We start from the raw sequence: 25,146 nt of genomic DNA, 5'->3' as shown, positions 1-25,146 counted from the left end.
GACACACTGCCCCCTATTATTACACGCTGGATATAATAAAGGAGGGACTGTACACGGATCTGACACACTGCCCCCTATTATTACACGCTGGATATAATACAGGAGGGACTGTACACACTGATCTGACACACTGCCCCCTATTATTACACGCTGGATATAATAAAGGAGGGACTGTACACGGATCTGACACACTGCCCCCTATTATTACACGCTGGATATAATACAGGAGGGACTGTACACACTGATCTGACACACTGCCCCCTATTATTACACGCTGGATATAATACAGGAGGGACTGTACACACTGATCTGACACACTGCCCCCTATTATTACACGCTGGATATAATACAGGAGGGACTGTACACACTGATCTGACACACTGCCCCCTATTATTACACGCTGGATATAATAGAGGAGGGACTGTACACACTGATCTGACACCCTGCCCCCTATTATTACACGCTGGATATAATACAGGAGGGACTGTACACACTGATCTGACACCCTGCCCCCTATTATTACACGCTGGATATAATAAAGGAGGGACTGTACACGGATCTGACACACTGCCCCCTATTATTACACGCTGGATATAATACAGGAGGGACTGTACACACTGATCTGTCACACTGCCCCCTATTATTACACGCTGGATATAATAAAGGAGGGACTGTACACGGATCTGACACACTGCCCCCTATTATTACACGCTGGATATAATACAGGAGGGACTGTACACACTGATCTGACACACTGCCCCCTATTATTACACGCTGGATATAATAAAGGAGGGACTGTACACGGATCTGACACACTGCCCCCTATTATTACACGCTGGATATAATACAGGAGGGACTGTACACACTGATCTGACACACTGCCCCCTATTATTACACGCTGGATATAATACAGGAGGGACTGTACACACTGATCTGACACACTGCCCCCTATTATTACACGCTGGATATAATACAGGAGGGACTGTACACACTGATCTGACACACTGCCCCCTATTATTACACGCTGGATATAATAGAGGAGGGACTGTACACACTGATCTGACACCCTGCCCCCTATTATTACACGCTGGATATAATACAGGAGGGACTGTACACACTGATCTGACACCCTGCCCCCTATTATTACACGCTGGATATAATACAGGAGGGACTGTACACACTGATCTGACACCCTGCCCCCTATTATTACATGCTGGATATAATACAGGAGGGACTGTGCACACTGATCTGACACACTGCCCCCTATTATTACACGCTGGATATATAATACAGGAGGGACTGTACACACTGATCTGACACACTGCCCCCTATTATTACATGCTGGATATAATACAGGAGGGACTGTACACACTGATCTGACACACTGCCCCCTATTATTACACGCTGGATATAATACAGGAGGGACTGTACACACTGATCTGACACCCTGCCCCCTATTATTACACGCTGGATATAATACAGGAGGGACTGTACACACTGATCTGACACCCTGCCCCCTATTATTACATGCTGGATATAATACAGGAGGGACTGTACACACTGATCTGACACACTGCCCCCTATTATTACACGCTGGATATAATACAGGAGGGACTGTACACACTGATCTGACACCCTGCCCCCTATTATTACACGCTGGATATAATACAGGAGGGACTGTACACACTGATCTGACACCCTGCCCCCTATTATTACACGCTGGATATAATACAGGAGGGACTGTACACACTGATCTGACACCCTGCCCCCTATTATTACACGCTGGATATAATACAGGAGGGACTGTACACACTGATCTGACACACTGCCCCCTATTATTACACGCTGGATATAATAAAGGAGGGACTGTACACGGATCTGACACACTGCCCCCTATTATTACACGCTGGATATAATACAGGAGGGACTGTACACACTGATCTGACACACTGCCCCCTATTATTACACGCTGGATATAATACAGGAGGGACTGTACACACTGATCTGACACACTGCCCCCTATTATTACACGCTGGATATAATACAGGAGGGACTGTACACACTGATCTGACACACTGCCCCCTATTATTACACGCTGGATATAATAGAGGAGGGACTGTACACACTGATCTGACACCCTGCCCCCTATTATTACACGCTGGATATAATACAGGAGGGACTGTACACACTGATCTGACACCCTGCCCCCTATTATTACACGCTGGATATAATACAGGAGGGACTGTACACACTGATCTGACACCCTGCCCCCTATTATTACATGCTGGATATAATACAGGAGGGACTGTGCACACTGATCTGACACACTGCCCCCTATTATTACACGCTGGATATATAATACAGGAGGGACTGTACACACTGATCTGACACACTGCCCCCTATTATTACATGCTGGATATAATACAGGAGGGACTGTACACACTGATCTGACACACTGCCCCCTATTATTACACGCTGGATATAATACAGGAGGGACTGTACACACTGATCTGACACCCTGCCCCCTATTATTACACGCTGGATATAATACAGGAGGGACTGTACACACTGATCTGACACCCTGCCCCCTATTATTACATGCTGGATATAATACAGGAGGGACTGTACACACTGATCTGACACACTGCCCCCTATTATTACACGCTGGATATAATACAGGAGGGACTGTACACACTGATCTGACACCCTGCCCCCTATTATTACACGCTGGATATAATACAGGAGGGACTGTACACACTGATCTGACACCCTGCCCCCTATTATTACACGCTGGATATAATACAGGAGGGACTGTACACACTGATCTGACACACTGCCCCCTATTATTACACGCTGGATATAATACAGGAGGGACTGTACACACTGATCTGACACCCTGCCCCCTATTATTACATGCTGGATATAATACAGGAGGGACTGTACACACTGATCTGACACCCTGCTCCCTATTATTACACGCTGGATATAATACAGGAGGGACTGTACACACTGATCTGACACACTGCCCCCTATTATTACACGCTGGATAGAATACAGGAGGGACTGTACACACTGATCTGACACACTGCCCCCTATTATTACATGCTGGATACAGTATAATACAGGAGGGACTGTACACACTGATCTGACACACTGCCCCCTATTATTACACGCTGGATATAATACAGGAGGGACTGTACACACTGATCTGACACACTGCCCCCTATTATTACATGCTGGATATAATACAGGAGGGACTGTACACACTGATCTGACACACTGCCCCCTATTATTACACGCTGGATATAATACAGGAGGGACTGTACACACTGATCTGACACACTGCCCCCTATTATTACACGCTGGATATATAATACAGGAGGGAATGTACACACTGATCTGACACCCTGCCCCCTATTATTACACGCTGGATATAATACAGGAGGGACTGTACACACTGATCTGATACACAGCCCCCTATTATTACACGCTGGATATATAATACAGGAGGGACTGTACAAACTGATCTGACACACTGCCCCCTATTATTACACGCTGGATATAATACAGGAGGGACTGTACACACTGATCTGACACACTGCCCCCTATTATTACATGCTGGATATAATACAGGAGGGACTGTACACACGGATCTGACACACTGCCCCCTATTATTACACGCTGGATATAATACAGGAGGGACTGTACACTGATCTGACACCCTGCCCCCTATTATTACATGCTGGATATAATACAGGAGGGACTGTACACACGGATCTGACACACTGCCCCCTATTATTACACGCTGGATATAATACAGGAGGGACTGTACACACGGATCTGACACACTGCCCCCTATTATTACACGCTGGATATAATACAGGAGGGACTGTACACACGGATCTGACACACTGCCCCCTATTATTACATTCTGGATATAATACAGGAGGGACTGTACACTGATCTGACACACTGCCCCCTATTATTACATGCTGGATATAATACAGGAGCGACTGTACTCACTGATCTGACACACTGCCCCCTATTATTACATGCTGGATATAATACAGGAGGGACTGTACACACTGATCTGACACCCTGCCCCCTATTATTACACGCTGGATATAATACAGGAGGGACTGTACACACTGATCTGACACCCTGCCCCCTATTATTACATGCTGGATATAATACAGGAGGGACTGTACACACTGATCTGACACACTGCCCCCTATTATTACACGCTGGATATAATACAGGAGGGACTGTACACACTGATCTGACACCCTGCCCCCTATTATTACACGCTGGATATAATACAGGAGGGACTGTACACACTGATCTGACACACTGCCCCCTATTATTACACGCTGGATATAATACAGGAGGGACTGTACACACTGATCTGACACACTGCCCCCTATTATTACATGCTGGATATAATACAGGAGGGACTGTACACACTGATCTGACACCCTGCCCCCTATTATTACACGCTGGATATAATACAGGAGGGACTGTACACACTGATCTGACACCCTGCCCCCTATTATTACATGCTGGATATAATACAGGAGGGACTGTACACACTGATCTGACACACTGCCCCCTATTATTACACGCTGGATATAATACAGGAGGGACTGTACACACTGATCTGACACACTGCCCCCTATTATTACATGCTGGATATATAATACAGGAGGGAATGTACACACTGATCTGACACCCTGCCCCCTATTATTACACGCTGGATATAATACAGGAGGGACTGTACACACTGATCTGATACACAGCCCCCTATTATTACACGCTGGATATATAATATAGGAGGGACTGTACAAACTGATCTGACACACTGCCCCCTATTATTACACGCTGGATATAATACAGGAGGGACTGTACACACTGATCTGACACACTGCCCCCTATTATTACATGCTGGATATAATACAGGAGGGACTGTACACACTGATCTGACACACTGCCCCCTATTATTACACGCTGGATATAATACAGGAGGGACTGTACACACTGATCTGACACACTGCCCCCTATTATTACATGCTGGATATATAATACAGGAGGGAATGTACACACTGATCTGACACCCTGCCCCCTATTATTACACGCTGGATATAATACAGGAGGGACTGTACACACTGATCTGACACACTGCCCCCTATTATTACACGCTGGATATATAATACAGGAGGGACTGTACAAACTGATCTGACACACTGCCCCCTATTATTACACGCTGGATATAATACAGGAGGGACTGTACACACTGATCTGACATACTGCCCCCTATTATTACATGCTGGATATAATACAGGAGGGACTGTACACACTGATCTGACACACTGCCCCCTATTATTACACGCTGGATATAATACAGGAGGGACTGTACACTGATCTGACACCCTGCCCCCTATTATTACATGCTGGATATAATACAGGAGGGACTGTACACACGGATCTGACACACTGCCCCCTATTATTACACGCTGGATATAATACAGGAGGGACTGTACACTGATCTGACACCCTGCCCCCTATTATTACATGCTGGATATAATACAGGAGGGACTGTACACACGGATCTGACACACTGCCCCCTATTATTACACGCTGGATATAATACAGGAGGGACTGTACACACGGATCTGACACACTGCCCCCTATTATTACACGCTGGATATAATACAGGAGGGACTGTACACACGGATCTGACACACTGCCCCCTATTATTACATGCTGGATATAATACAGGAGGGACTGTACACTGATCTGACACACTGCCCCCTATTATTACATGCTGGATATAATACAGGAGCGACTGTACTCACTGATCTGACACACTGCCCCCTATTATTACATGCTGGATATAATACAGGAGGGACTGTACACTGATCTGACACACTGCCCCCTATTATTACACGCTGGATACAGTATAATACAGGAGGGACTGCACACACTGATCTGACACCCTGCCCCCTATTATTACACGCTGGATATAATACAGGAGGGACTGTACACACTGATCTGACACACTGCCCCCTATTATTACATGCTGGATATAATACAGGAGGGACTGTACACTGATCTGACACACTGCCCCCTATTATTACACGCTGGATATAATACAGGAGGGACTGTACACACTGATCTGACACACTGCCCCCTATTATTACATGCTGGATATAATACAGGAGGGACTGTACACTGATCTGACACACTGCCCCCTATTATTACATGCTGGATATAATACAGGAGGGACTGTACACGGATCTGACACACTGCCCCCTATTATTACACGCTGGATATAATACAGGAGCGACTGTACTCACTGATCTGACACACTGCCCCCTATTATTACATGCTGGATATAATACAGGAGGGACTGTACACTGATCTGACACACTGCCCCCTATTATTACACGCTGGATACAGTATAATACAGGAGGGACTGCACACACTGATCTGACACCCTGCCCCCTATTATTACACGCTGGATATAATACAGGAGGGACTGTACACACTGATCTGACACACTGCCCCCTATTATTACATGCTGGATATAATACAGGAGGGACTGTACACTGATCTGACACACTGCCCCCTATTATTACATGCTGGATATAATACAGGAGGGACTGTACACGGATCTGACACACTGCCCCCTATTATTACACGCTGGATATAATACAGGAGGGACTGTACACACTGATCTGACACATTGCCCCCTATTATTACACGCTGGATATAATACAGGAGGGACTGTACACACTGATCTGACACACTGCCCCCTATTATTACATGCTGGATATAATACAGGAGGGACTGTACACACTGATCTGACACACTGCCCCCTATTATTACACGCTGGATATAATACAGGAGGGACTGTACACTGATCTGACACACTGCCCCCTATTATTACATGCTGGATATAATACAGGAGGAACTGTACACACTGATCTGACACACTGCCCCCTATTATTACACGCTGGATATAATACAGGAGGGACTGTACACACTGATCTGATACACTGCCCCCTATTATTACATGCTGGATATAATACAGGAGGGACTGTACACTGATCGGACACACTGCCCCCTATTATTACATGCTGGATACAGTATAATACAGGAGGGACTGTACACACTGATCTGACACACTGCCCCCTATTATTACACGCTGGATATAATACAGGAGGGACTGTACACACTTATCTGACACCGTGCCCCCTATTATTACAAGCTGGATATATAATACAGGAGGGACTGTACACTGATCTGACACACTGCCCCCTATTTTTACATGCTGGATATAATACAGGAGGGACTGTACACTGATCTGACACACTGCCCCCTATTATTACATGCTGGATATAATACAGGAGGGACTGTACACACTGATCTGACACACTGCCCCCTATTATTACACGCTGGATATATAATACAGGAGGGACTGTACACGGATCTGACACACTGCCCCCTATTATTACATGCTGGATATAATACAGGAGGGACTGTACACACTGATCTGACACACTGCCCCCTATTATTACACGCTGGATATAATACAGGAGGGACTGTACACACTGATCTGATACACTGCCCCCTATTATTACATGCTGGATATAATACAGGAGGGACTGTACACTGATCTGACACACTGCCCCCTATTATTACATGCTGGATACAGTATAATACAGGAGGGACTGTACACACTGATCGGACACACTGCCCCCTATTATTACATGCTGGATACAGTATAATACAGGAGGGACTGTACACACTGATCTGACACACTGCCCCCTATTATTACATGCTGGATATAATACAGGAGGGACTGTACACACTGATCTGACACCCTGCCCCCTATTATTACACGCTGGATATAATACAGGAGGGACTGTACACACTGATCTGACACACTGCCCCCTATTATTACACGCTGGATATATAATACAGGAGGGAATGTACACACTGATCTGACACCCTGCCCCCTATTATTACACGCTGGATATAATACAGGAGGGACTGTACACACTGATCTGATACACAGCCCCCTATTATTACACGCTGGATATATAATACAGGAGGGACTGTACAAACTGATCTGACACACTGCCCCCTATTATTACACGCTGGATATAATACAGGAGGGACTGTACACACTGATCTGACACACTGCCCCCTATTATTACATGCTGGATATAATACAGGAGGGACTGTACACACGGATCTGACACACTGCCCCCTATTATTACACGCTGGATATAATACAGGAGGGACTGTACACTGATCTGACACCCTGCCCCCTATTATTACATGCTGGATATAATACAGGAGGGACTGTACACACGGATCTGACACACTGCCCCCTATTATTACACGCTGGATATAATACAGGAGGGACTGTACACACGGATCTGACACACTGCCCCCTATTATTACACGCTGGATATAATACAGGAGGGACTGTACACACGGATCTGACACACTGCCCCCTATTATTACATTCTGGATATAATACAGGAGGGACTGTACACTGATCTGACACACTGCCCCCTATTATTACATGCTGGATATAATACAGGAGCGACTGTACTCACTGATCTGACACACTGCCCCCTATTATTACATGCTGGATATAATACAGGAGGGACTGTACACACTGATCTGACACCCTGCCCCCTATTATTACACGCTGGATATAATACAGGAGGGACTGTACACACTGATCTGACACACTGCCCCCTATTATTACACGCTGGATATAATACAGGAGGGACTGTACACACTGATCTGACACACTGCCCCCTATTATTACATGCTGGATATAATACAGGAGGGACTGTACACACTGATCTGACACCCTGCCCCCTATTATTACACGCTGGATATAATACAGGAGGGACTGTACACACTGATCTGACACCCTGCCCCCTATTATTACATGCTGGATATAATACAGGAGGGACTGTACACACTGATCTGACACACTGCCCCCTATTATTACACGCTGGATATATAATACAGGAGGGACTGTACACGGATCTGACACACTGCCCCCTATTATTACATGCTGGATATAATACAGGAGGGACTGTACACACTGATCTGACACACTGCCCCCTATTATTACACGCTGGATATAATACAGGAGGGACTGTACACACTGATCTGACACACTGCCCCCTATTATTACACGCTGGATATAATACAGGAGGGACTGTACACACTGATCTGACACACTGCCCCCTATTATTACATGCTGGATATATAATACAGGAGGGAATGTACACACTGATCTGACACCCTGCCCCCTATTATTACACGCTGGATATAATACAGGAGGGACTGTACACACTGATCTGACACACTGCCCCCTATTATTACACGCTGGATATATAATACAGGAGGGACTGTACAAACTGATCTGACACACTGCCCCCTATTATTACACGCTGGATATAATACAGGAGGGACTGTACACACTGATCTGACATACTGCCCCCTATTATTACATGCTGGATATAATACAGGAGGGACTGTACACACTGATCTGACACACTGCCCCCTATTATTACACGCTGGATATAATACAGGAGGGACTGTACACTGATCTGACACCCTGCCCCCTATTATTACATGCTGGATATAATACAGGAGGGACTGTACACACGGATCTGACACACTGCCCCCTATTATTACACGCTGGATATAATACAGGAGGGACTGTACACTGATCTGACACCCTGCCCCCTATTATTACATGCTGGATATAATACAGGAGGGACTGTACACACGGATCTGACACACTGCCCCCTATTATTACACGCTGGATATAATACAGGAGGGACTGTACACACGGATCTGACACACTGCCCCCTATTATTACACGCTGGATATAATACAGGAGGGACTGTACACACGGATCTGACACACTGCCCCCTATTATTACATGCTGGATATAATACAGGAGGGACTGTACACTGATCTGACACACTGCCCCCTATTATTACATGCTGGATATAATACAGGAGCGACTGTACTCACTGATCTGACACACTGCCCCCTATTATTACATGCTGGATATAATACAGGAGGGACTGTACACTGATCTGACACACTGCCCCCTATTATTACACGCTGGATACAGTATAATACAGGAGGGACTGCACACACTGATCTGACACCCTGCCCCCTATTATTACACGCTGGATATAATACAGGAGGGACTGTACACACTGATCTGACACACTGCCCCCTATTATTACATGCTGGATATAATACAGGAGGGACTGTACACTGATCTGACACACTGCCCCCTATTATTACACGCTGGATATAATACAGGAGGGACTGTACACACTGATCTGACACACTGCCCCCTATTATTACATGCTGGATATAATACAGGAGGGACTGTACACTGATCTGACACACTGCCCCCTATTATTACATGCTGGATATAATACAGGAGGGACTGTACACGGATCTGACACACTGCCCCCTATTATTACACGCTGGATATAATACAGGAGCGACTGTACTCACTGATCTGACACACTGCCCCCTATTATTACATGCTGGATATAATACAGGAGGGACTGTACACTGATCTGACACACTGCCCCCTATTATTACACGCTGGATACAGTATAATACAGGAGGGACTGCACACACTGATCTGACACCCTGCCCCCTATTATTACACGCTGGATATAATACAGGAGGGACTGTACACACTGATCTGACACACTGCCCCCTATTATTACATGCTGGATATAATACAGGAGGGACTGTACACTGATCTGACACACTGCCCCCTATTATTACACGCTGGATATAATACAGGAGGGACTGTACACACTGATCTGACACACTGCCCCCTATTATTACATGCTGGATATAATACAGGAGGGACTGTACACTGATCTGACACACTGCCCCCTATTATTACATGCTGGATATAATACAGGAGGGACTGTACACGGATCTGACACACTGCCCCCTATTATTACACGCTGGATATAATACAGGAGGGACTGTACACACTGATCTGACACATTGCCCCCTATTATTACACGCTGGATATAATACAGGAGGGACTGTACACACTGATCTGACACACTGCCCCCTATTATTACATGCTGGATATAATACAGGAGGGACTGTACACACTGATCTGACACACTGCCCCCTATTATTACACGCTGGATATAATACAGGAGGGACTGTACACTGATCTGACACACTGCCCCCTATTATTACATGCTGGATATAATACAGGAGGAACTGTACACACTGATCTGACACACTGCCCCCTATTATTACACGCTGGATATAATACAGGAGGGACTGTACACACTGATCTGATACACTGCCCCCTATTATTACATGCTGGATATAATACAGGAGGGACTGTACACTGATCGGACACACTGCCCCCTATTATTACATGCTGGATACAGTATAATACAGGAGGGACTGTACACACTGATCTGACACACTGCCCCCTATTATTACACGCTGGATATAATACAGGAGGGACTGTACACACTTATCTGACACCGTGCCCCCTATTATTACAAGCTGGATATATAATACAGGAGGGACTGTACACTGATCTGACACACTGCCCCCTATTTTTACATGCTGGATATAATACAGGAGGGACTGTACACTGATCTGACACACTGCCCCCTATTATTACATGCTGGATATAATACAGGAGGGACTGTACACACTGATCTGACACACTGCCCCCTATTATTACACGCTGGATATATAATACAGGAGGGACTGTACACGGATCTGACACACTGCCCCCTATTATTACATGCTGGATATAATACAGGAGGGACTGTACACACTGATCTGACACACTGCCCCCTATTATTACACGCTGGATATAATACAGGAGGGACTGTACACACTGATCTGATACACTGCCCCCTATTATTACATGCTGGATATAATACAGGAGGGACTGTACACTGATCTGACACACTGCCCCCTATTATTACATGCTGGATACAGTATAATACAGGAGGGACTGTACACACTGATCGGACACACTGCCCCCTATTATTACATGCTGGATACAGTATAATACAGGAGGGACTGTACACACTGATCTGACACACTGCCCCCTATTATTACACGCTGGATATAATACAGGAGGGACTGTACACACTGATCTGACACCCTGCCCCCTATTATTACACGCTGGATATAATACAGGAGGGACTGTACACACTGATCTGACACACTGCCCCCTATTATTACACGCTGGATATATAATACAGGAGGGAATGTACACACTGATCTGACACCCTGCCCCCTATTATTACACGCTGGATATAATACAGGAGGGACTGTACACACTGATCTGATACACAGCCCCCTATTATTACACGCTGGATATATAATACAGGAGGGACTGTACAAACTGATCTGACACACTGCCCCCTATTATTACACGCTGGATATAATACAGGAGGGACTGTACACACTGATCTGACACACTGCCCCCTATTATTACATGCTGGATATAATACAGGAGGGACTGTACACACGGATCTGACACACTGCCCCCTATTATTACACGCTGGATATAATACAGGAGGGACTGTACACTGATCTGACACCCTGCCCCCTATTATTACATGCTGGATATAATACAGGAGGGACTGTACACACGGATCTGACACACTGCCCCCTATTATTACACGCTGGATATAATACAGGAGGGACTGTACACACGGATCTGACACACTGCCCCCTATTATTACACGCTGGATATAATACAGGAGGGACTGTACACACGGATCTGACACACTGCCCCCTATTATTACATTCTGGATATAATACAGGAGGGACTGTACACTGATCTGACACACTGCCCCCTATTATTACATGCTGGATATAATACAGGAGCGACTGTACTCACTGATCTGACACACTGCCCCCTATTATTACATGCTGGATATAATACAGGAGGGACTGTACACACTGATCTGACACCCTGCCCCCTATTATTACACGCTGGATATAATACAGGAGGGACTGTACACACTGATCTGACACCCTGCCCCCTATTATTACATGCTGGATATAATACAGGAGGGACTGTACACACTGATCTGACACACTGCCCCCTATTATTACACGCTGGATATAATACAGGAGGGACTGTACACACTGATCTGACACCCTGCCCCCTATTATTACACGCTGGATATAATACAGGAGGGACTGTACACACTGATCTGACACACTGCCCCCTATTATTACACGCTGGATATAATACAGGAGGGACTGTACACACTGATCTGACACACTGCCCCCTATTATTACATGCTGGATATAATACAGGAGGGACTGTACACACTGATCTGACACCCTGCCCCCTATTATTACACGCTGGATATAATACAGGAGGGACTGTACACACTGATCTGACACCCTGCCCCCTATTATTACATGCTGGATATAATACAGGAGGGACTGTACACACTGATCTGACACACTGCCCCCTATTATTACACGCTGGATATAATACAGGAGGGACTGTACACACTGATCTGACACACTGCCCCCTATTATTACATGCTGGATATATAATACAGGAGGGAATGTACACACTGATCTGACACCCTGCCCCCTATTATTACACGCTGGATATAATACAGGAGGGACTGTACACACTGATCTGATACACAGCCCCCTATTATTACACGCTGGATATATAATATAGGAGGGACTGTACAAACTGATCTGACACACTGCCCCCTATTATTACACGCTGGATATAATACAGGAGGGACTGTACACACTGATCTGACACACTGCCCCCTATTATTACATGCTGGATATAATACAGGAGGGACTGTACACACTGATCTGACACACTGCCCCCTATTATTACACGCTGGATATAATACAGGAGGGACTGTACACACTGATCTGACACACTGCCCCCTATTATTACATGCTGGATATATAATACAGGAGGGAATGTACACACTGATCTGACACCCTGCCCCCTATTATTACACGCTGGATATAATACAGGAGGGACTGTACACACTGATCTGACACACTGCCCCCTATTATTACACGCTGGATATATAATACAGGAGGGACTGTACAAACTGATCTGACACACTGCCCCCTATTATTACACGCTGGATATAATACAGGAGGGACTGTACACACTGATCTGACATACTGCCCCCTATTATTACATGCTGGATATAATACAGGAGGGACTGTACACACTGATCTGACACACTGCCCCCTATTATTACACGCTGGATATAATACAGGAGGGACTGTACACTGATCTGACACCCTGCCCCCTATTATTACATGCTGGATATAATACAGGAGGGACTGTACACACGGATCTGACACACTGCCCCCTATTATTACACGCTGGATATAATACAGGAGGGACTGTACACTGATCTGACACCCTGCCCCCTATTATTACATGCTGGATATAATACAGGAGGGACTGTACACACTGATCTGACACCCTGCCCCCTATTATTACACGCTGGATATAATACAGGAGGGACTGTACACACTGATCTGACACACTGCCCCCTATTATTACACGCTGGATATATAATACAGGAGGGAATGTACACACTGATCTGACACCCTGCCCCCTATTATTACACGCTGGATATAATACAGGAGGGACTGTACACACTGATCTGATACACAGCCCCCTATTATTACACGCTGGATATATAATACAGGAGGGACTGTACAAACTGATCTGACACACTGCCCCCTATTATTACACGCTGGATATAATACAGGAGGGACTGTACACACTGATCTGACACACTGCCCCCTATTATTACATGCTGGATATAATACAGGAGGGACTGTACACACGGATCTGACACACTGCCCCCTATTATTACACGCTGGATATAATACAGGAGGGACTGTACACTGATCTGACACCCTGCCCCCTATTATTACATGCTGGATATAATACAGGAGGGACTGTACACACGGATCTGACACACTGCCCCCTATTATTACACGCTGGATATAATACAGGAGGGACTGTACACACGGATCTGACACACTGCCCCCTATTATTACACGCTGGATATAATACAGGAGGGACTGTACACACGGATCTGACACACTGCCCCCTATTATTACATTCTGGATATAATACAGGAGGGACTGTACACTGATCTGACACACTGCCCCCTATTATTACACGCTGGATATAATACAGGAGGGACTGTACACACTGATCTGACACACTGCCCCCTATTATTACATGCTGGATATATAATACAGGAGGGAATGTACACACTGATCTGACACACTGCCCCCTATTATTACACGCTGGATATAATACAGGAGGGACTGTACACACTGATCTGACACCCTGCCCCCTATTATTACACGCTGGATATAATACAGGAGGGACTGTACACACTGATCTGACACACTGCACCCTATTATTACATGCTGGATATAATACAGGAGGGACTGTACACACTGATCTGACACCCTGCCCCCTATTATTACACGCTGGATATAATACAGGAGGGACTGTACACACTGATCTGACACCCTGCCCCCTATTATTACATGCTGGATATAATACAGGAGGGACTGTACACACTGATCTGACACCCTGCCCCCTATTATTACATGCTGGATATAATACAGGAGGGACTGTACACACTGATCTGACACACTGCCCCCTATTATTACACGCTGGATATAATACAGGAGGGACTGTACACACTGATCTGACACACTGCCCCCTATTATTACATGCTGGATATATAATACAGGAGGGAATGTACACACTGATCTGACACCCTGCCCCCTATTATTACACGCTGGATATAATACAGGAGGGACTGTACACACTGATCTGATACACAGCCCCCTATTATTACACGCTGGATATATAATATAGGAGGGACTGTACAAACTGATCTGACACACTGCCCCCTATTATTACACGCTGGATATAATACAGGAGGGACTGTACACACTGATCTGACACACTGCCCCCTATTATTACATGCTGGATATAATACAGGAGGGACTGTACACACTGATCTGACACACTGCCCCCTATTATTACACGCTGGATATAATACAGGAGGGACTGTACACACTGATCTGACACACTGCCCCCTATTATTACATGCTGGATATATAATACAGGAGGGAATGTACACACTGATCTGACACCCTGCCCCCTATTATTACACGCTGGATATAATACAGGAGGGACTGTACACACTGATCTGACACACTGCCCCCTATTATTACACGCTGGATATATAATACAGGAGGGACTGTACAAACTGATCTGACACACTGCCCCCTATTATTACACGCTGGATATAATACAGGAGGGACTGTACACACTGATCTGACATACTGCCCCCTATTATTACATGCTGGATATAATACAGGAGGGACTGTACACACTGATCTGACACACTGCCCCCTATTATTACACGCTGGATATAATACAGGAGGGACTGTACACTGATCTGACACCCTGCCCCCTATTATTACATGCTGGATATAATACAGGAGGGACTGTACACACGGATCTGACACACTGCCCCCTATTATTACACGCTGGATATAATACAGGAGGGACTGTACACTGATCTGACACCCTGCCCCCTATTATTACATGCTGGATATAATACAGGAGGGACTGTACACACGGATCTGACACACTGCCCCCTATTATTACACGCTGGATATAATACAGGAGGGACTGTACACACGGATCTGACACACTGCCCCCTATTATTACACGCTGGATATAATACAGGAGGGACTGTACACACGGATCTGACACACTGCCCCCTATTATTACATGCTGGATATAATACAGGAGGGACTGTACACTGATCTGACACACTGCCCCCTATTATTACATGCTGGATATAATACAGGAGCGACTGTACTCACTGATCTGACACACTGCCCCCTATTATTACATGCTGGATATAATACAGGAGGGACTGTACACTGATCTGACACACTGCCCCCTATTATTACACGCTGGATACAGTATAATACAGGAGGGACTGCACACACTGATCTGACACCCTGCCCCCTATTATTACACGCTGGATATAATACAGGAGGGACTGTACACACTGATCTGACACACTGCCCCCTATTATTACATGCTGGATATAATACAGGAGGGACTGTACACTGATCTGACACACTGCCCCCTATTATTACACGCTGGATATAATACAGGAGGGACTGTACACACTGATCTGACACACTGCCCCCTATTATTACATGCTGGATATAATACAGGAGGGACTGTACACTGATCTGACACACTGCCCCCTATTATTACATGCTGGATATAATACAGGAGGGACTGTACACGGATCTGACACACTGCCCCCTATTATTACACGCTGGATATAATACAGGAGCGACTGTACTCACTGATCTGACACACTGCCCCCTATTATTACATGCTGGATATAATACAGGAGGGACTGTACACTGATCTGACACACTGCCCCCTATTATTACACGCTGGATACAGTATAATACAGGAGGGACTGCACACACTGATCTGACACCCTGCCCCCTATTATTACACGCTGGATATAATACAGGAGGGACTGTACACACTGATCTGACACACTGCCCCCTATTATTACATGCTGGATATAATACAGGAGGGACTGTACACTGATCTGACACACTGCCCCCTATTATTACACGCTGGATATAATACAGGAGGGACTGTACACACTGATCTGACACACTGCCCCCTATTATTACATGCTGGATATAATACAGGAGGGACTGTACACTGATCTGACACACTGCCCCCTATTATTACATGCTGGATATAATACAGGAGGGACTGTACACGGATCTGACACACTGCCCCCTATTATTACACGCTGGATATAATACAGGAGGGACTGTACACACTGATCTGACACATTGCCCCCTATTATTACACGCTGGATATAATACAGGAGGGACTGTACACACTGATCTGACACACTGCCCCCTATTATTACATGCTGGATATAATACAGGAGGGACTGTACACACTGATCTGACACACTGCCCCCTATTATTACACGCTGGATATAATACAGGAGGGACTGTACACTGATCTGACACACTGCCCCCTATTATTACACGCTGGATATAATACAGGAGGGACTGTACACACTTATCTGACACCGTGCCCCCTATTATTACAAGCTGGATATATAATACAGGAGGGACTGTACACTGATCTGACACACTGCCCCCTATTTTTACATGCTGGATATAATACAGGAGGGACTGTACACTGATCTGACACACTGCCCCCTATTATTACATGCTGGATATAATACAGGAGGGACTGTACACACTGATCTGACACACTGCCCCCTATTATTACACGCTGGATATATAATACAGGAGGGACTGTACACGGATCTGACACACTGCCCCCTATTATTACATGCTGGATATAATACAGGAGGGACTGTACACACTGATCTGACACACTGCCCCCTATTATTACACGCTGGATATAATACAGGAGGGACTGTACACACTGATCTGATACACTGCCCCCTATTATTACATGCTGGATATAATACAGGAGGGACTGTACACTGATCTGACACACTGCCCCCTATTATTACATGCTGGATACAGTATAATACAGGAGGGACTGTACACACTGATCGGACACACTGCCCCCTATTATTACATGCTGGATACAGTATAATACAGGAGGGACTGTACACACTGATCTGACACACTGCCCCCTATTATTACACGCTGGATATAATACAGGAGGGACTGTACACACTGATCTGACACCCTGCCCCCTATTATTACACGCTGGATATATAATACAGGAGGGACTGTACACTGATCTGACACACTGCCCCCTATTTTTACATGCTGGATATAATACAGGAGGGACTGTACACTGATCTGACACACTGCCCCCTATTATTACACGCTGGATATAATACAGGAGGGACTGTACACTGATCTGACACACTGCCCCCTATTATTACACGCTGGATATAATACAGGAGGGACTGTACACACTGATCTGACACACTGCCCCCTATTATTACATGCTGGATACAGTATAATACAGGAGGGACTGTACACTGATCTGACACACTGCCCCCTATTATTACACGCTGGATATAATACAGGAGGGACTGTACACACTGATCTGACACACTGCCCCCTATTATTACATGCTGGATATAATACAGGAGGGACTGTACACACTGATCTGACACACTGCCCCCTATTATTACATGCTGGATATAATACAGGAGGGACTGTACACACTGATCTGACACACTGCCCCCTATTATTACACGCTGGATATAATACAGGAGGGACTGTACACACTGATCTGACACACTGCCCCCTATTATTACACGCTGGATATAATACAGGAGGGACTGTACACACTGATCTGACACACTGCCCCCTATTATTACATGCTGGATAGAATACAGGAGGGACTGTACACACTGATCTGACACACTGCCCCCTATTATTACACGCTGGATATAATACAGGAGGGACTGTACACTGATCTGACACACTGCCCCCTATTATTACATGCTGGATATAATACAGGAGGGACTGTACACACTGATCTGACACACAGCCCCCTATTATTACACGCTGGATATAATACAGGAGGGACTGTACACACTGATCTGACACCCTGCCCCCTATTATTACACGCTGGATATAATAAAGGAGGGACTGTACACACTGATCTGACACACTGCCCCCTATTATTACACGCTGGATATAATACAGGAGTGACTGTACACACTGATCTGACACCCTGCCCCCTATTATTACATGCTGGATATAATACAGGAGGGACTGTACACACTGATCTGACACACAGCCCCCTATTATTACACGCTGGATATAATACAGGAGGGACTGTACACACTGATCTGACACACTGCCCCCTATTATTACACGCTGGATATAATACAGGAGGGACTGTACACTGATCTGACACACTGCCCCCTATTATTACACGCTGGATATAATACAGGAGGGACTGTACACTGATCTGACACACTGCCCCCTATTATTACATGCTGGATATAATACAGGAGGGACTGTACACACTGATCTGACACACTGCCCCCTATTATTACATGCTGGATATAATACAGGAGGGACTGTACACACTGATCTGACACCCTGCCCCCTATTATTACATGCTGGATATAATACAGGAGGGACTGTACACACTGATCTGACACACTGCCCCCTATTATTACATGCTGGATATAATACAGGAGGGACTGTACACACTGATCTGACACACTGCCCCCTATTATTACACGCTGGATATAATACAGGAGGGACTGTACACTGATCTGACACACTGCCCCCTATTATTACATGCTGGATACAGTATAATACAGGAGGGACTGTACACTGATCTGACACACTGCCCCCTATTATTACATGCTGGATATAATACAGGAGGGACTGTACACTGATCTGACACACTGCCCCCTATTATTACATGCTGGATATAATACAGGAGGGACTGTACACACTGATCTGACACACTGCCCCCTATTATTACACGCTGGATATAATACAGGAGGGACTGTACACACTGATCTGACACACTGCCCCCTATTATTACACGCTGGATATAATACAGGAGGGACTGTACACACTGATCTGACACACTGCCCCCTATTATTACACGCTGGATATATAATACAGGAGGGACTGTACACTGATCTGACACACTGCCCCCTATTATTACATGCTGGATATAATACAGGAGGGACTGTACACACTGATCTGACACACTGCCCCCTATTATTACACGCTGGATATAATACAGGAGGGACTGTACACTGATCTGACACACTGCCCCCTATTATTACATGCTGGATATAGGTTGAATATTTGTAGTCACAAGGATTTTTCTAACACAAAGAACTAATGATTTAATCCTTACCAGAAATGCTACAACCGTCTATAAATATTCAAAAGACAAATCAACCCATCATTACATCCAATGGCAGATCGTTCCATAGTGTGACTGCTCTTACTGTGAAGGAGTCCCTTCCCTCTGCTCTACATGTAGTGGACAGTCCTTGTTAACCTTCCATATATTTATTTTTATATTTCACAAGGATGAAATAATGAAAACCTTCCTCAGGTTGAAATCCTGATGTCGCGGTGACAGTTTACAGAACTTTGTATTCACATGAAATCTTCCTTCCGGTTTGATTTATCATCAGCTTTCTACGCGTTTACACTGCTCCCTAATGGTCACTGGTGTAACTACCAGCAGGACTATCTGTATCTCAGTGAACCTTGGGATTGTAGATATTCCCTATCCTAAGCATTTATGTAATATCCACAGCGTACGTGATAAAGAGTGGACGGTGGACGGGCTCATCGACTTCCTATTGTACCTGTACAGGAAAGCTGATCAGAAACAATGCGGCACAGCGATCATTTGAGTGTTTCTGTGGGGGTCTCAGTGCTCGGACCCCCACCGATCAAAACTTCTGACATGTCACTATAACATGACAAATGTTTTTTACAGTTTAGTTACCCTTTGAGCGGAGGGGACGGCCACATCTGAATTGTATGCCGAGTGCAGCCGCTGAGAACAGGACCACGGATTCCATCACTTATTATTTTTATAGATCAGATCATTCGTGTTGTGAAGAGCGGAGGGCTGAGACCGGTATATACTCCATGGTCATATATATGGGAAGTGCACGTGTAAACCTTGTACTGTCCATACAAACAGCCCCTTAGGAAACAGTTTGTACTATAAAATCCCATAAGAAAAAGTTCAAATTCTAAAGGACTTCCCAATAAACTCCCAGCATGCCCCGAGGCCGAGCTTTAATGGAAGTCGGATAATTATAATCCACATTAGGGGCAGAGGGGCGGACAGGTCGCAGCTCGCTGCAGCTCTGAGGGGATTGATATCAATGGAAAGCATTCCATTTATTTTCCCTGCACTGCCCCCCCCCCCCCCCATATAAATAACGTCCCGCTCGGCTACAACCCTGGTTCCCGGGAGATCAGGCGATCACTTCTCTCAGGTCAGTGGTTGGTTTAGGAGCCGCTCGCTGTGATTTCTAGATCACTCCTCTCTATTAATCCACTCACTGTAATCGGAGATTTGCCCACTAGCGCAGAGATGCCGCCGGGGTGAGACTTTACTGTTATTTGTTTGCACCTTTGATCTGTCAGTTTCTTACGGAGGGAGAAGCTTAAGAAAAAGTCCAATCTCCAGCTGCATTGTCGGCTGCCTGAGGCCGGGGATTTTACTATAAGCCGCAGTGAGATGACCTTGTGGAATGGACTAGATATGAAGCAGAGGACGCCGGCTGCACGGGAAACACTTCACACCACTTACAGGGGATTTGCCATGAGCGACATTTATGATATATCCACAGAATAAGTCATAGATATTAGATAGGTGCGGGTCCCACCTCTGGTCCCCCGTAAACCTCGTTCTAGCTTCTGGTTCCCACGCTCCCCCCCCCCCCCCGGCCACTCTCTGATTATATGTTCGGGAGTTACGGAAAGGGAGTAACTCGCTGAGCTGCGCTGTTTCTGTGACTCCCATAGAACTGAATAGTAGTTACGGAAACAGCGCAGCTCAGCGAGTTACTCCCTTTCCGTAACTCCCGAACATATAATCAGAGAGTGGCCGTGGGGGGCAGCGTGAGAACAAGAAGCTAGAACGAGGTTTACGGGGGCCCAGAGGTGGGACCCGCACCTATCTAATATCTATGACTTATTCTGTGGATATATCATAAAAGTCTCTCATGCGAAAACCCCTTTAATAAATACAAGATGGCGTCACACGTGTCCGGGAGAGAGTGTAATGTCTGCTGCACTGCGACAGATTATTACAGACAGGTCGGGCAGAGTGCGGAGGTCACAGCGGACGTGGTCTTACCGTCAGTACTGGACGCAGTTTCTTGCCTTATTATTTATTACTCAATTATAGCACCAACAAACTGCACAGCACTGTACTAATGTGTAATCACTGTCCCCAGGAGCTCGCAATCTAATCTTCATATCTCACACACATTGTATCACTCCCATCATCCCTGTCCCCAGGAGCTCGCAATCTAATCTTCATATCTCACACACATTGTATCACTCCCATCATCCCTGTCCCCAGGAGCTCGCAATCTAATCTTCATATCTCACACACATTGTATCACTCCCATCATCCCTGTCCCCAGGAGCTCACTATCTAATCTTTATATCTCACACACAATGTATCACTCCCATCATCCCTGTCCCCAGGAGCTCACAATCTAATCTGCCACACACAGAGACCAATTAACCAATCAATATGATTTTGCGTGCAAGTATACAATAAAACAAACCCTATGAACCATCATGACATTGCGTGCGGCTCGTTCTTACCTGAATGCTGCCGAAGTCCACGTTCTCGTAGTGGAAGTGAGCGCACTCTGCCAGTTTTGGGAAGTGTCCCCTGGTGAAGGATATTCTGCTTGGAAGAGAAATGGAGGATGGAGAGTGAGTGACGTCTCCTGCCCGCAAACAGCAATAGCCTCTAAAACAATGGGACTAAGTCGCGGAGTCGTCCTCGTCTGTAAAACGGCTAAACCTTCACCAGCTGTTTCTTAACTAAATCAGGCTGAGCGGCCCCATCACAGCTCCAACAGGGGGCGCCACCAACATTCCCAGGCTGCTGAATGGCAAATCTGCCAAGTTACACATTAATACAGGAACAGAAGATTTGCTGAACTGGAGGCCATATTGGTGATCACACAACTTTCCCAAGGACAGATCTAACTAAGAAACAGCGGACGACTCCAGGACGGAGATTTGTAGGGGATGTTCAGCGATTCTACCACGTGTGATTCGGAGCGCCCCCATGTCCCTGCGGTTATCTTTTAATCCCAGTGGCCATCTTGCCCTATGTATGTTACTGATCTTCTCTTACAATGTCTGTATCCTTAGGGCATGTTCACACGGCAACGCCAATTACGTCTGAAATTACGGAGCTGTTTTCAGGCGAAAACAGCTCCTGAATTTCAGACGTAATTGCATGTACTCGCGTTTTTCGCGGTGTCTTTTACGGACATAATTGGAGCTGTTTTTCAATGGAGTCAATGACAAACGGCTCCAATTACGTCCCAAGAAGTGACAGGCACTTCTTTTGACGAGCCATCTTTTTACGCGCTGTCTTTTTACAGCGACGCGTAAAATGACAGGTCGTCGGCACAGAACATCGTAAAGCCCAATGAAGGTAATGGACAGATGTGTGTCGGCGTAATGGAGCCGTAAAACGCCCGAATTACGTCTGAAACTTGGACGTGTGAAAATACCCTTAGAGTTCAGCCTCCTCCAGCTTACATACTATAAATGTCGCTGATACCGTTCCATTCACCCGCTGCGCTGCCGGCCAGGAAATACACCGCTGCAATACAGAACGGAGGAGATGGACGCGTGACTCACTTTTTGACGTTCTTGACTTTCATGCTTGCGGTGTGACTGCAGGATCTCATTGGGAGTTCTGTGGCAATGGGAATCTCTCCAGGAACCGGAATATCAGCTCCTCGCGCCTGCCAGGAAGAAGAAACCGCTCTATTAGAAACAACTGACGCAAATTATTTAATATCACGTAATTAACAGACAAGAACTTGTGGTTTTTGAAAATCGCCTGCATCAGGAGGGTGAGAGGCTGAGGGGGACGCATGACGATGACTGGATGCAAATGATAAAACACACAATGTACGAACCATGAAGAAAAGAATGGAAATCTATAAGCACAGGACATAAAGGCCGACCCGGTCACTGCTGCTCCAGCCAGGTCTACAGCTCCGTCATGGTCTGAGGGTACCCCATGTGCAGACACCCTGACAGCACTTCACGTGTTGAGTCCCAGATCCCAATAGATCCTATTCTATGAGACGGAGTGATGTGAACGTCCATCACACTACACCAGGCGGTAAACGCCATAGTGATCTGCTATTTATCATTGAGGTCCACGGGCGACGGACTCAAAAACAAATGCAG

At 45.8% G+C, this 25,146-nt stretch overlaps 1 protein-coding gene across 18 annotated transcripts in view; it reads right to left on the bottom strand.

The window, feature by feature from the left end:
• ARHGAP32 (Rho GTPase activating protein 32) overlaps positions 1-25,146 on the bottom strand; it is a 523,871-nt gene that overhangs the window by 110,549 nt on the left and 388,176 nt on the right. For 16 of the 18 annotated variants that reach the window (XM_075839129.1, XM_075839130.1, XM_075839131.1 and 13 more), the window contains 2 exons: positions 24,586-24,692; positions 23,527-23,614 (listed from right to left, as the gene is read on the bottom strand). In XM_075839129.1, the coding sequence (XP_075695244.1) occupies positions 23,527-23,614; positions 24,586-24,692 (195 nt within the window). The remainder of the gene's footprint in view (positions 1-23,526; positions 23,615-24,585; positions 24,693-25,146) is intronic. The other 2 variants (XM_075839122.1, XM_075839139.1) reach the window with 1 other exon arrangement.

The sequence above is a fragment of the Rhinoderma darwinii genome, chromosome 10, assembly GCF_050947455.1.
Source record: "Rhinoderma darwinii isolate aRhiDar2 chromosome 10, aRhiDar2.hap1, whole genome shotgun sequence".
Lineage (NCBI taxonomy): Eukaryota > Metazoa > Chordata > Amphibia > Anura > Rhinodermatidae > Rhinoderma > Rhinoderma darwinii.
Note: the sequence above shows the minus strand (reverse complement) of the source record. Positions and strands in the feature narration are given on the sequence as shown.